Genomic DNA, 15,898 nt, shown 5'->3' on the forward strand with positions numbered 1-15,898 from the left:
CTTACTCTCTCTCTCTCTCTCTTTCTCTGCCTCTGTCAGTCTTATGAAATAAGTGTTTTGTGGTGGCACGGAGCAGCCCTGGGTCAGGGTGTACTTGACTGAGAGACGGATGCGTATTAAGATAAATCACTCCGTGGAACAGCTGCAGAGGTCGAAGGTCACACATCAGACTCACCCTGCGCCGACTTCCTGCTTTACCGCTGTCAAAGGCCAAAGTCTGGGCCCCATATATCTGTACCATCACCACATCAGCCAGTCTAGCCTCTACATCTATATCCACTCGCTCAAGTGCAGTTTAGATGTACAGTGGGTGCTAAAGTCTGAAAGCACTGGCGAAAATGCTTCTGTTTTGCATTTTATGTACTGCAGTTTGATGCTTGATTGTACTGTGCATTTTTAGCCTGTTGCAATTGGAGTGAAACATTGCTTTGCCTTACTGACAGCATGCACTCAAGACGGCATTTTAGGCATATTTTCTGTGTGGTTAAAAACTTACTTTGCCTCTATTTTGCATTAATTTCTAATGCAATACAGCATTTTAATGCCATTTTTACTGTGCATTCTTTAACCTGTTTCATTATAAGAATTGCAATATGAGTGAAAACTTTAACAGTAAAAACCACTTTTCCTCGTTTCAATTGGCACTTCGGCCCACCCTGAGAATCCCTCGGTCCACCTTAGATCCTAAAGGCCTGGATGACTTTTAGACCCCGCTGTGGAGCGGTTCTCACGTGAACGTTCCCGTCCGCTAAATGTCACCATAGCGTTTGGGGAAATATACCTGCGCTCTCATTCATAATACCTGTTTTGTATTTCACTTCCGAAAGTGCCACCATCATCACCCTAATTTCTTTAAGATGGGATTCACGCTACATTGCACTAAGTGTTTTAGAAAGCATAATTGCCATGCAAATTCCAATCAGCGAGATTTATGATATTTATTTATTTATTTTTAAAGAGGAAATGTTGTTTTCTGTCGAGTTACGCAAGCATTCATGGATTTAGCCGACAGCTGTTTAGCAGCGTATTATTTTCTCGCAGCGAAGGTGACGAGAAAGTGAGAGAGCGAGAACGAGAAGAAGAAAGACAAATCTTTTCCAAGGCATAAATGCATGACGGAGGACACGTATTGTGTTTGCTTGTGAGAAAATGAGGGGAGGCAGGTGAAAAATATGTGTCTGTACTTGTTCAGATTTAAGGCCTGCAAATTTGCACCCTATTTCAATTTGCCTGCGTGAGGCAGCAAGTGCAAATAGCTTATTGAGGGTGAGATTAAAGCAGAAACGGAGGAGAGGGGCATAAATCTGACAGGGCTGACTTGTACCGTCATGTAAGCGTAATGACTATCACACTGAATCAACTGCCGGAGCTCGCGGCAGCTTAACACGGGGAAAATTTGCCTGATGTGTGTGTGCGCGCGCCAGTGTGCGCTTAACCCTCGGCAGTAATACAGCCGTACCGTGTGACTAAATTTTATAGTTCATGAAGCATATTAGCGGCGGGCTGTATCCGCGCCCCATTCAAAAGGTGATTTCAATTTCAGATGCTCATTTTTCATGAAGATAAATACACCACGTGTGTGTCGCAATTCCCCTGAAGTAAATATTGCATCAATAGAAGGGTATTGTGATGGCGGGACGGAGGCGGAGACGCAAGTCTGACGTCTTTTTTTCTTTTCTTTCATTTGTATGGTAAGTGGCGGGACTCGTGGCCTATCGGGGAACAAATTGAATGTTTAATCTGTGAGCATGCAGATGGGACCTGTCGCCGTAGTCTGAGACCTGTCTCTGGGTAAATTGAGAGTTCTCCCGCTCGCACGAGAAAAGCTGATGTTGGGTCTGTTGGGGCCGTCGTCGAAGCTCGGTGAAATCAATGAGCGCTGTGGCGTTCCGCGAAGAAAGTGGCCAATTTGAACACATTCCCAGATAACCGCCCAAGCCGGTGTGTGCTAAGTACATGCTAGCGCATTCGGATAGACTCGCTCACTGGAACGGTCCAATTGTTAAATGAAAAGTTGAGGAGAGACTTCGACAGTCCCCCAGGCGTCGCTTCGGCGGCGTGTCCCTTGTAGCATTATTGCATTTCATAGCAGAGCTCTTGTTTATCAAACGTGGGTTTTATTTGCGTGATGCAGCCGTGTCAGCAGCGGAGGGAAGTTAGATAGTCTACGAGTCTGCGCTTTGGTTCATACACTAGATGTGTTCCCTGAGGTCATTAAAAGTGTGAATATCTGCATTACTCCGTGGTGTTTTGCTGAAACTGTTGTTTCTCAGAGGGCGAGTTCGCTAATATCCGCCTGGGACAGATACAGGAAGCATTACATCAACAAATCCACACCATAAACACAGTGAAAAATTGCCCAATAATTGGATTTTTTTTTTTCTTGTTCTTTTAAAGTTAATAAGTGAAAAGATATTCAATTGTGAAGCCCAATTGCGAGCTTGTTAGGGTTTCTTTCATTTATTTTCCGTTTGTTTCTCCCAGTGGTGATTTTGACACTTTCCTTGAGTCTTTCTTCCTTTCATCCCTTCATCTAGGCTGGGGTTGGGAATCGCATGTCAAAAGAGGGAATGTTAATTTTGCCAAAGGTTCTGTTGCATATTAATTTGAGTCGCGATTGCTGCCGGTAGATGACACCGACAGCATTTTGATTAAGAATTTTATACATGAAGAAATTTTCATTATCGCTTCTCCTTGGTGATTTCGACGGGACGGTTTGGGATCGTGACCCGGCGCCGTGACAGCGGGTTCCGGGATAAACGGCTCTGTATTGAATCCCACCCTGTGCTGGATCCACACTTACAGCGGCAATTAATGGGGCCGTTTCCTCTAGGGAGGGCCCGGCCTTCCCAGGCCTGAGCGCCGCTATTGTACATAGGTAACAAGATTGAGCTTTTTTTTTTCTTCTTCTTCGCCGGCTCCTCTGATAGATGTGAGGGAGTCGTTCTGTGTGATTAGGGTTCCTGATTGACTTCAGATAATCAGGCCAGCAGGGTGTAATGTCTGCAAATAGATCTTAAAATGAGAAGAGAAAGGCAAGGTTTAAATCAACCGTGCCCTTTGACCTCAACATGTACGTGGGGTGCTTATAATAACCATCATTGCGCTGGTTCATCAGAACATTTTGATCTCGTTAACAACAGCAGTTTTATATTTAAGAGTCTGGAATAGTGAGGATGGCAGAATGACATATAACATAGTAATATTTACACACACCTCATCATTATGAGGACATTCCATTGGTGTAATGGTTTTTACAGTGTACAAACTAAACCTACCCATCACATAAAACTTTATGAATTTTAATTTTGTTTAGTATGTTTTTAAAGCCATTTTAATTACGAAAACATAAACCACATTTACGTTGTAATACTAGTGTAATAGCTATGTCATTACGCAAATTTGTGTCTCCATAAATAATATAAACAAACACACACACACACACAGATAAATTCCACATAAATATATGCACATGCATTTTATACAACCATGTAATGTTCTTTATTTTGATAATCGAGTAACTAAATATTTTACTTCATTTAATAATTTTCTCTATTTACAGTTTGATGCATGCAAACTAAAATCATTCAAAACAAGTTATAAATATTACATCAAAAGTAAAACCTCTTGCGTTAAAAACAAAAGACTTTTGTATTATTTGAGCTACATTCAAACACAGAGTACACTATAGTAAATAATATAAATGGCATATAAATCGCTTGACACTTTTTCACCGCCCAGTTTGGAATCATATTTCCATTTATCATTCAGAAATGATGTGATCTGTTTGTGTGTCCTCTCCTGTTGAGCTGAAAGCCCCCTAGTGGCACGCGGCGGTTTAGAAACCACCTCTCCCTGTGGCATGTCATTCTAATACAGCTGAAAGAGCTATGAGATCCTTTAATAACCCCCCCACCTCATCGCCCCCAAACCCCAGCGAGCGTGTGGCGGCCCCTGAAGGAGCCGCATCTCCATGTATGCTGACACATTTGTGTACCTGCGACAGAAAAGACAGAGGCCAACGCTGTCGGCTCTTGCCTCAACCACTGCTCTACAAAATCAACCTGACAACTCGCTGTTTTCTCCATGGAGAGAAGCGTTTTTCCCCCCCACCCGTCTTGTTTTTTTTCTGTTGTAAAGGATGCTTGCATGTCAGTCCTGTAAGCGAGAGCATCCTTATTATTTGCCTATAACCCTGTTTGAAAGCCCATGTGTCCCGCGCAGACAGGCAAAAGCAGCGGTGTCGGTTATCTGGGTAACAGCCATCAGAGGGACAGCAGCTTTGGAATGCATGTCTCCTTCTCCGCTTCCTTTCCTGTCTATATTTCACTCCACTTCAGACCATTTATCCCGCTGTGCTGCGAGCACTTTGTCATTCCCTCTCCCTCCCGTTCACTTTTAATGCGTACGAGTCGGATTCTGTCATCTCGCCGCTTCGTCGCAGAACTCGTACTTCATCTGTTGCTGCTTAAAGAGCACATAGAGAAGAAAAAAGCATCTCTTTAATGTCTTGATTATTTGTCCTAGGCGGCACTGAGATTAAATGGAGAGCAAATGGAGACTTTTCTCCAAGTTTCAGAAGAGTGTTTTAAATGTTTGTCATGTATTTTATTAGGAGACACATCTAAGACAAAGCTGATGCTAAAATGATCCATGACTGAGAACTCCATTAAGTTCGGTGAGCTAAGAAAGAGCAACCTATAAGCAACAGAATTGAATTTGGGACACCTATAGGAGAGAAAAATCACAAATCTCTTTAATAGATCAATTGTTTTTCTTAATGAGATCATATGGAGAGGAAATACAGAAGATTATTTATTTTATTTTATTTTTTTCTGAGAAAAAAATATTTTTTACAGTCTATGAGAAAAACTCAAGAAATCTCATCAATGTCTCAAACCGCTCTCAGGTTCGCACTCACTTTTATCCACATTCTTCCGTCATTGTTTATTTCTCATGGAGGAGAGACAGAGTTGATATTTCATGGCGTTCCCAGTTATTTTTCATTTAAGACTCCTGAGCGATAAAAAACAATACGGATGAGTATAATATACTCATAGAGAGTATAAATAATGAGATCAAATGGAGAAGAAATACATATTTTTATCCCAAGAAAAAACGTTAGAGTTTCAGAAGAGATCTCAGCAATGTTTCAAATCGTACTCGGGTTTACACTCAAAAAGAATTCAGTATAAACTCGAGCGTTTCACTCTATATTCTTTCACAATTTCAGGAGAGACAAAGTTGATACTTGATTATTTATCTAGCTTTACAATTTTGAGTGTGATGTTAAAAAAGCACCATATGTGTTGTCCTCTCTGTGTGTGTCCCATCATCATGAATGTGTGTGTGTGTGTGTGTGTTTGTGAGAGAGTGCTCAGATAAAAAAAGCTTTCTCCTGACGTATTTTCCCACCATGCTGAGCTCCTGCTGGAGCGGGCCGCACAGAGCCCTGCTTGTGTCGCGCTGATGTCATAGGCCTGACCTGCCTCTGCTGTACAAAGGCTTTAGGTATCACTGCCTCTGTTCACACAATACCCATTCAAGCAGGTTGCTTTGCTCCTGCAAGCCTAAAGAACAATGTTATTTTTTGTTTCAGCATTATAAAGCTGGACTTTGCAGGAAACTAAACAGACAAAACCTTTATCAGACGATGCTTCGGGTAGGCTGGCAGTATAATCCGCCTCCATTAGCCTTTCAGTGTGTTTCTCTCTCTTTCTCTCTGTCTTTATTTTAATTTTTTTTACCTCTTTACCATCTTTCTCGCTCACTTGCTCTCTTTCTGGTTGGCAAGAGAGACGAAGAGTACATTCACAGGGGTCAAAACAAGACAGAGTTTCTCTGCATTTAAAGCACTGTGGATATTAAAATACATGAGCGTGAAATCAACTATATTTGTTTTCTAAACGCACTCTTATTTCGCATTGTTCATAAAAACTTTTGGGGTGATGTCATAAATCTTTCACGATCCAGTCAGGTCCTGATTGATGAAATCAAGTCTCCCTCCACTTTTTTTTTTTTTTTTTTTCGCTGAGATTACTAAAATGTGACCCTGGACCACAAAACCAGTCACAAGTCGCACGGGTATATTTGTGGCAATAGCCAACAATACATTGTATGGGTCAAAATTATAGATTTTTCTTTTATGCCCCAAAACATTAGGATATTAAGTGAAGATCATGTTCCATGAAGATATTTTGTACATTTCCTACCATAAATATATAAAACATTTATTTCTGTGAGTGAATGCAGCACAATCGTGAACATAAACGGACAACTTTAAAGGAGATTTTCTCAATATTTAAAAAATTTTATTCCAGATTTTCAAATAGTTGTATCTCTGCCAAATATTGTCCTATCCTACCAAACCATACATGGAAAGCATATTTATTCAGCTTTCATATGATGTATAAATCTGGTCTTGTGACTGGTTTTGTGGTCCAGGGTCACAAATATGCTGCGAAAGACGTTCTGCTTTGATTTTTAACGCTGCTTTAATCACCGCGCAATTTTGAATTGAAAGAAACGACATTCCCGTTTCAGATTGCGCATTTACGAGTTTCCCAGTCGGAATCCCTTTTTCCTGGGATCTGTCCACAGGCACGGCCGGCAAAACGGTGACAATGTAAACCTCTAATATATTTGCTTATTAGAATTCTCTGGATTTCAGTCAACAATATGAAAGCACCAAAGGCCTCTGGTCCTGCCATGTACAAACACACTCTCAGTGTGTGTCTGTGTGTGTACGTGTGTGTCTATGATTCATTCCGGTGCAGTTTTAGTCCTTATAAAATATTCATTTTGGTTGTGCAGGGTTCTGTAATTGCCATCTCTCAGACTGAATAATTTATACCACGCGCAGACTGACAAAGCTACGCCATACGGCCGTAGATGAATCAGGAACAAGGATCCGTGCTGCCAGCCGCATTATTGTTTCACAAATATGGCGCTCACGTCATTTCTGGACGACACGGCATCTAATCCAGCTTCTCTTCATTTGTCATTTCATTTCACCCGCTCTGTTGTTTTAGCTGTCTCTCAATGAATGACCCCTGGCTTTCGGCGTACGGTGCATTGGGTAGCACTAATGCACCTTTACCCTCATCCTTCCCGGTCTGTCCTTGTCTTTTTCACGCATGGTAACTACACCTCACACTCTTGATCACTTTAGAAACATATATTATGCATCAGGAATAAAATGAAGCACAACCCCTCTATTCGCTCTTCTCTTTTGAGGTTTTTATTGCTCAGAAGTTGCTCGGGAAAAAGACCCCATTAATCTCACATAAGTGGAGTTTCAGAAGAGATCTCAACAACGTCTCAAACTGTGCTCAGATTTACAAATCAACGTGTGTGTTATTTCTCCCAAACGTTTTAGCAGAAAGTTGATGCATCATTGAAACTCCACAAAGTTGCCCGAGCAATGAAAGAGCAGCCGGTGAACAATACAGCGTTCCTCTAGCTTGGTCATTTAGTAAATATGAGCACGATATTAGTAATCCTCACACATGTTGAGTTTATGAAGAGATCTCGACAATGTTTCAAACTGTGCTCAGATTTCCCGAACAACTGATTGTATTTTTCCTGTTGAAACTCTATTAAGTACCCTGAGCAATGAAAGAGCAATCAATGATCAATACAACTCTCCTATAGGTTGGTAATATAGTAAATATGAGCACATTATGAGTGTTGAGATTCAAAACTACAGAGGAGACATTTATGAGATTATTGGAGTCTTTTAAGCAGGAGATATACATTTCATAGATCTTAATGCGCTCCATTCGATCAGCTGAGATATTAAAGAGCTCTCATTTCTGATGTTGCCATTATCTTTGAAGTCCCTCCAAACGTTTCACATTATTTTGGGATCTGGTCAGTTTTTCAGGCTCTAAAACGCAAAGCTTCTGCAAAGTGACCTGCACATCCTCTGCTCATGTCCATTATGGAAATCTATTAGCGCGGATCACCCGCCGCCTGTCTGGGGGCCCGTAACATCACCTCTGCTCTCCCAGCGTCTCTGACTGAGCTACGGCGAGCTGATGGATGACTTGAAAACGCTCTGATGTAACGGCCTGTCCTCTCTCTCTCTCTGCGTGTGTGGTTGTTGACATGCAGGAATAATGACATGGACGAAGGGTCCACATGTGCCCGTGTCATTAGGCTGCATTACCTGTGTTAAAACCAATAACTGCCACTCAGAACTGGATACACATTAATCATTTATAATGTTTTAATACGTTTTTAATCAGCATCACTGAGACCACAGCCTTCAGACATCAGGCAAGCCGTGTATGTGTGTGTGTGTGTGTGTGTTCCTTCATGGCCTGATTTGAAATGTGCTTTTTTCACTCTCTCCTTCCTGTTTTTAATTAATAATTAAAATCGGCAAAGATGACAGTTCCTAATTAGGGCTGTCTTGAAAGAATGTGGGAATGTATGAATTTTAGATGGAGAGAGAGAGAGAGAGAGAGAGAGAGAGAGAGAGAGAGAGAGAGAGGGGGTAATGAACACACAAGGAGATGTCTGGAGTAGTATAGAGACACAACAAACAAAGAGACAAACAAAATAGCGATCACATATCCATCAGCAAGTGAGGATTAGGTCAGGTAAAGACAACAGCATCCTTGGCCATGTGTGGCCAGTCTTTCGGCCAATCAGAAGCAGGATTGAAACCCACCACCGACGCCCCCCCACCCCCCACTCCTTTTCCGCCCCTCACCTCCTCCCGGGGAAACTTGAGCCCGCATTCCCAACATCAAAGAGCTGAGCGTGGGGATGGAAAGAGCAAGAGAGGTAAAACATGCATAGCCTACTACCCCTTTTCCACAGAAACAGTGCTGGTTCTCGGGCTGGGGGATTTGCAGAGCTGTTTCAGAACCGGCCTACAATTCCACTGACTCAAGTGCAGAACAATGACGTAATTTACTATTTCACTACATAACCGACTGGCATTTTTTTGTTTATGTGTCTTATGAGCTTTAGAACATGTTTTAAGAATTTGATTCACTGCCTTTAACACAAGCAGCTTTTCTTTTTTATATATATATATTTTATTTATTGAATAAAATTCATAGAAATCGTTTACTATCTTTGATGTTTTGAATAATATAAATTATTAATAATAATAACAATAATAACGACGACAACAACAATATTATTATTTCAATTATTAATTCAAATGTTTATCTATAGCTAAAAACAGCTGGAGGGACGTTTTGTTTATTTAAATGTGGAAAATCTAGTTTTGTATTTGTCTAAAATTTTTTTTTTAATGAATAAAATTCAAATAGCAATCATTTCATATGTGATGTTTGTCAATACTTGTTTTACTAATAACAATTATATTCTAATAGTATTAAATTATGATTAAATTAATTCTCAAATAAAAAAATAATCTATATCTACAGCTAAAAAATGCTGTTTTTGTTGATTACAATGTGAACAGTCTACCTTTGTTTTCTGTTCTTGTCTTTTTACAACGTTACAATCTTGCATAACACCCCGTCGTGGAAAAGAGGCCCGATTTGCAACAGGGAACCTCCACAAGATCCTTCAGTACACCTAAACCAGAAAAAAAGTGGTAGAAGGGGGAAAGAGAGGGAATGGTAAAGGAGGGTGGATGGAGGAGGGCGACAGAGAGAGAGTGTGTGTTTAATGAGGCCCCAGTCTAAGACAAAATGCTGTGATTGACAGAAGCAGTGATCTGTTGGGAAAATAATGTCAGAGGCATGTTACACATTAGGAAAAACTATGGAGGAGAGGACGAATAGAGAGAGTGAGAAAGAAAGGAGGAGAGAATGTGCACACCAGTCTGGGTCTGGTACAGCAGTCTGCCTGAGGGAGAAAACACACACACACACACGACAGGAACACACACACACACACAAGACAGGAACACGTGTCTAAAACACTTCTGGCATAAATATGTTTAGGCAGATGCTCAGATATGTTCAAACATACAAAATTATGTATTTCTTTCACATGTTCGGGTCACTTCCATCGTGATCAGACAATTAAGCAAGTGCAGTTTTTGAATCCTGATTTGAACATATTTAAACTTGTTTAAACCTTCAGAAAAGATCCAAAAGGGAGTTCAATAGCGCTTGTCTGTGGCGGTGGTTGCTAAGTGGTTAAAGCGGGCTGGCTTCAAGTCTCTATGATATTTTGGGCTCCTCGGGTTCTTCCTTAAGTGTAACTCTGTGGGGTTTTTGTATGCCTGTTTTATTGCCTGCCAAGTGTAAAGTTTAATTCTGAATGCTTAGAAAAGAAATAGCTCAGCAGAAATGGTGTAGACGAGTTACTCACCAAAGTTCAATACTTGGTGTTATGGGTTTTGAAAAACCTCTCTCTGTCAAATGAGATGCAAGCGCACCCAAGAACCAATCAGATGCAATCGGGCCTGTCAGCCAATCAGAAGCCAGAGCTGACACAGGGAGCTTGTGCATTTTGGAAATGTGATCTGTATTGACCTGTGTACCGTCTCAGCTTCTGGACCTGAAATCAGCAGAATGTACTCGTGTAAGTGTGTGTGTGTGTTCTGTATTGTCTGGCTGGCAGGGGTCTGATCAGCTAAAGTTGCTTCGTGATCAATACTCAGCAGAGTCACACAGCTGTGCCCTAACCATTAACGCCTGAGCAGCAATTAGTGTCCACACTGACCGCTCACACACACACACACACACTCCCATCTGCCATTGTATTTCTTTACCTCTCTTTACATCCCCTCATCTGTCTTGGGACGACAGGAAGAAAAGCAGTTGCAGGTTTTCCCCCCTCTTTTGTCTTAATAGGACAACATTCGACAACAAAACAAACACAATACGATCATTTAAGGGGCTGCCAAATATTTGGAAAACTCCATAAATGATTGTATTTATGTCATTCACTTTTGTCCCGTATGTATGATAGAATTTAGATCTCTTTAAAATCTCCTAGACAGCACTGAGCAAATGGAGATTTCTCAAATGTTTGCAATCAAAAATCTCCACACGTCAACTTTTTCTTATAAAATTCTCCTAAATGAATATTTTTATACACTGTAAAAAGCGATCTTTGGAAGTTATTATTAGAGTATGATTTACAAGAAAACACTTTAAAATGTCACGTGTGATTCAGTGTGTTACTTGCAAGTAGTATTTTCTTTGTGAAATTTACTAGCAGTTCCCTAGTAAAGTAAATCCTTCACCATTTTTTGGTTTCCATTGTAGCCGTGTCCTCTTATTTTATGTCACATTTATATTTCCACAGTACTTTTAGGAGACACTTCTGAGATAAAATTGATACTTAAACAACATCTGAGCTATGAAGGAGCTGTAAAAATTTTCCTCCGATTTTTAAATCGATTGATTTTGTCATATCTGTCATCTGCAGTTAACCTCCCACTGCCTTTACTGATGTAAAACACACTGAATTTGAGAGATCAAGATGATGGCGGCTCGGAAAGAGTAACCTTACCGGCAATTATGACGGGGGTTATGGGACAGAAGCATCGCCCCCTGCATTTATTTGTTTTTGCGTCTTTTGTGCTGAATGAAGTGGGATTAGTGTGAAGGAGAGGACGGGAGGAGGGCTTCTCCTTTGAATGAGGGCAGGAAAACGATCCAATGATGGTTTGGGTTAAGATAAGAGCTAAGGGCTGTTATTGAGCTGATGTGCTTGAAACGTACCCCTTTTTTCCTCTCAATTACCTCAGCCTGTGAAGCCAAAGTCCTTTCAAACGACAAGCCCCCCGTCTTCTCTCTCTCCCTCTCTCTCTCTCTCTCTCTCGTCCGCCACCATCATAAGCATTCGGCCCCTCTGGTCAGAAAGAGCGGTGAAGGACAGGTTGTATTAATTACTTCGCGCCGGCCGGCCAGATCATTTTATCACAGATTTGTCGACAAGTTGCAGTGGAAGCTAGAAGTCGAACGCCTCCGGTGAAGAACAAAAGCGAGGGAAGAAGGTCTCTGATGTGAAATTAAACACGTCTGCTTTGCTTTTTTTCTCTCTGACAAACCAAATTCGTGTCTTGTGTAATTGATAACTGCCTCGGCCAATTATTTTGCGCGTTACAATACACAGAGGCCCCCTTTCGCTGCTACAGCTCTTCCATAATTAGCTATGCTAATATCCCTTTATTGGCCTTAATATTGCTCAACATCTCCGTGGCATCCATAGGCCACCAGAGTCCTGTGTCCTGTCACAAATGCTGATTATTGAGAAGGATAGCTTTAATCAAACATAATTGCAGTTAATTTTTTTTCCCCTTCCCTTCCTTGCTCTCCGTTGCCAGCATCTAATGCTGCCTTCTCCTTGATATTCCATTAAATGACTATTTAACTGCCTTCTTTATTTCCGACGGTCGCGAACACCGCCGCAAAGTTCTGGAGCCATTTAGAGAGAGCAAAAGGGAGAGAGAACCGTGTGGCCGTAATTGCTTGCCTTTTCACAAAGGACTAATTTACTCAATCCCCATGCAGAAGTGAAAGGGCTCTAATTCAGACGAAATTACGCTGCTGTTGTGGACAGCATCTGAATATCATTGTGTTCAGAAAAGCTGTGGAAATTCACTTAAACTCGGAGGTAAACAGACCCCGAGCGAACATGCACAGCTACTGTACAGGGTTTTAATGAGAGATTGTGTTTTTCAACACTTTTTTACGCATTAGCCTGTTGGTGATAATACCCATTTCATCTATAATTCATTTAATGATTTTCTTTGACATTAATTGTACATGTGTTTGGTTATAGCAGTGGATTAGAATAACCTCTAACCCTAGTAATAAACTTTGGCAATACGTCCTGAGCTGAGCTGTTTCTAAGTGATTGGACTTAAAATTTCAAACCCAAATGGGTGAAAAAACGTTATATTTACATAGAAGTGGGAGTCAAGTTATATATATATATACACGACCACCAGAGCTGAGCATGTATAGAGCATCTTTTTATTATCATAGTATTTTTGTCTTTTTTACAGAAAAAAAAAAATCACATAAATCACTTTTGAGTGACAAAATATGTTTAGACGTGCGCGTAAAAAATAGTATTTTCCTTTTGAAGTAATTGCCTGTAAATATTTGGACCATATTGTTTTCTATTTTCTTTCTATTTTTCTAATTTTTTCACAGCCCCAACATTATAAGGGGCCTTCCAGGTGTTATAGTTTTCATGTTTTTGTTGCTTCTATTGAAATTGATGCAGTCCATCTCACTTTCAAACCTCTGAATGGGTGCTTTGCAATAATCTTTGAGTTAGCACAAGTGTGTCCACCTGTGTATATGTGTGTGAAGCCATTTGTTTGCGGCTATAGAGTAGGGAAAAAAAAACAAGTGAGAGAGAGATAGCGAATGAGAGGGGTAAATAAAGGCTATATTTCAGGCTTGATTTACTCCGATACCTGCTGTGAAACATTACAGCTCTATAGGGAAATAAAGACAGGGGCCGCGAATTACAGCTCGTAATACTCATTCTGATAATGGCCTGTCCAACAACTACCATACACAACACTGTACACAATTAAAGCTAATGCTCTAATGTTTTTGGCCTCTTCTGGCTGTTATGACTGCCATCTTTCTTTATTCCCACCCCAGCGATGCTGAAATTCGCTTTTTATTGACGCAAGTCACTAAAAATTTTCTGAAACTACCAAGGCCACCTTCGGGGCCCTTGCCTCGCCTTTCTCCTACTTTTCCTCAATCTGTCTCAATCCTAAACATTCCCTCTCTGTCGGGAGGAAAGGGTGACTGTATATAAATGAGAATTGGAAGTGGAGGGTGTTCAGGGTTGCAGATGTCATTTCACACAGTGATATATTGCTTGGCTCGTGGTCCCATCGGAGAGTCCGAATGGGAGACTTCATCCTGCATACACACACTGTTTACCTAGTGAAATACATGTGTTAACTCAACACTGAACACAATCTGCAATGCATGACATGGTAGCGCGCGCGAAAGCGAGAGAACGAGGGACCTTTACGACATGACGTCCGGCCCCTCAAAGGTTGGAGGGCTGAGGTAAATATTGGTGGACATGGACATCCATATACAAACGCAAATTTCCCACTTGCTGGATATTTCTGGAGACACCACAGTCCCTATTTTTACAATAAGTCAGTTCACTCCAATAGGTCAGGCGAAATCTAGCCATCCGTTGACTTCCATTGCTATTTCTCCAAACATTTTTCTCCTACAAGTGGTCTTCCTCTTAAACGAATCACTTCCTGTGATACGAGGAGCGTGGCACCAGCTGTACGAGCCTCCAACTTCCTCTTCCCTTAAGCCCCTCTTATCCGTCTTCCTTCTCAACACCTCTCTTGAAGGACTCTTGAAGGGTCTCTTTACCTCTTAAAAACACCAGGTTTTAGTTCTTGAGGTGCGCGTGTGCGAGGGCCCGTCCGATGGGACCTTCTCTGACTCTCGCTCACACATGACATTTGCCGAACAGATTATGCAGTTAGTAATTTGCGCAATAATTACCGGGTGCTGTTGTCCCGGTGGCGGGGTGTGTCTAATTGTCTAACAGGACTGTAAGTTTGCGGGCCGCTCTCACCTCGTTAGGTCTCCTACCCCGTTCGCCGCTCCTCGTCTGTGATGAGCAGGGCTCAGGTGTGCTGGTTTACCTCCCCATTGAGCACGTTAAGCCTTAATTACAGGGTAGAGCAGGGGAGGAAAGAGGGGGGCGGAATATTAACTGACTTCCTGTCAGTGACGGGCAGATGGGTTCTGTGGGGAACTGTGGGATTTGGATGCGTCAGCCACACGGACAGACTGAAAAACAGATAAACAGAGAGACAGGGAGGTCGTGGGAGGGTGAGGAACAAAACACTAATGATCATTACTCTGAGGGGAATTATCTAGAAACAAGGTGAATCCAGCTGTCGGTTTGATCGCGCTTCTGTGCCAGTCGTGTTGTGCGTGGACGTCCCGGACTCGAAGTCCGCGGTTGTATTTTGTGCCATCGATCTGTTTTCCGTGCAGGTTTTGTGATGCATTGATTGTCTAACGTGGAGTTTTCCCTCTCTTTGTCTTCTCTTGCAGGTTCTTTTTGAAATTCTTCCTCAAGTGTAATCAGAACTGCCTGAAGAATGCAGGAAACCCACGAGACATGCGCAGATTCCAGGTAATGTTTTCGTTTTTTTCCCCCTCACACACACACACACACACACACACACACACACATTCTAATGTGAAAAACAGGCCACTCGCTGGGGTAGCTGTATGGTGTTTTACTTTGTGGATATATTTAAACGGGCTGCCTTGACCCGGTCGAAGGCCAGATCTGTCTCCTCCAGAGATGCTTCGATTCTGCAATTCTGCTCAAGCACATTCCAAATGTTACACACACAAAAATAAACCCTCAAGATCTATCGTTCTATCTATTGATCCTCCATACACACACACACACACACACACACACACATATATATATATGCTTCCATACAGGGCTCTATACTCCACGGATGTATATATCTGCTCCACTTTCATTAATTTATGTACCTTTGTATCTAGGTGGTACCATCCAATCACAGAGACATTATTAGATACAGTACACAGAAAGGCAGCAGCCTTGGACTTCATTACGTGTGTGTGTCTGTGTGTGTGTGACAGCTCCGCTTAACCCAGTGCTGCGAGGATGTGTGTTTATATACTTGTGGTTATATAGATGTATTGTTGAGCAGGCAGCAGTGGTGCAGCCGCTTGCACAACTTTCATTTTTCATGCTTTGGAACGTCAAGTGTCTTCACTGATATTGATCCATGCGTCCAGAGCAGAAGGTCAGAGCCGGCGTGAGAGGAAGTGTCCTTTCTGTCTGCACTGCGAGTAAAAGAAACATCCGTCACTGCGGATGTGCCTTCCCACAATAAAGTCACTGGACCTCTCTTTCTCTCGCTGTAACAGCATGTCTGGGTTTTCAACCTATT

The 15,898-nt window shown here is 41.7% G+C and overlaps 1 protein-coding gene across 18 annotated transcripts in view; it reads left to right on the forward strand.

Annotated features, from left to right (window-relative positions):
- ebf3a (EBF transcription factor 3a) overlaps positions 1-15,898 on the forward strand; it is a 91,988-nt gene that overhangs the window by 42,266 nt on the left and 33,824 nt on the right. For all 18 annotated transcript variants that reach the window (XM_084433924.1, XM_084433939.1, XM_084433928.1 and 15 more), the window contains exon 7: positions 15,015-15,096. In XM_084433924.1, the coding sequence (XP_084290050.1) occupies positions 15,015-15,096 (82 nt within the window). The remainder of the gene's footprint in view (positions 1-15,014; positions 15,097-15,898) is intronic.

This window comes from Rutilus rutilus, assembly GCF_951802725.1.
Source record: "Rutilus rutilus genome assembly, chromosome: 16".
NCBI classification, from domain to species: Eukaryota; Metazoa; Chordata; class Actinopteri; order Cypriniformes; family Leuciscidae; genus Rutilus; species Rutilus rutilus.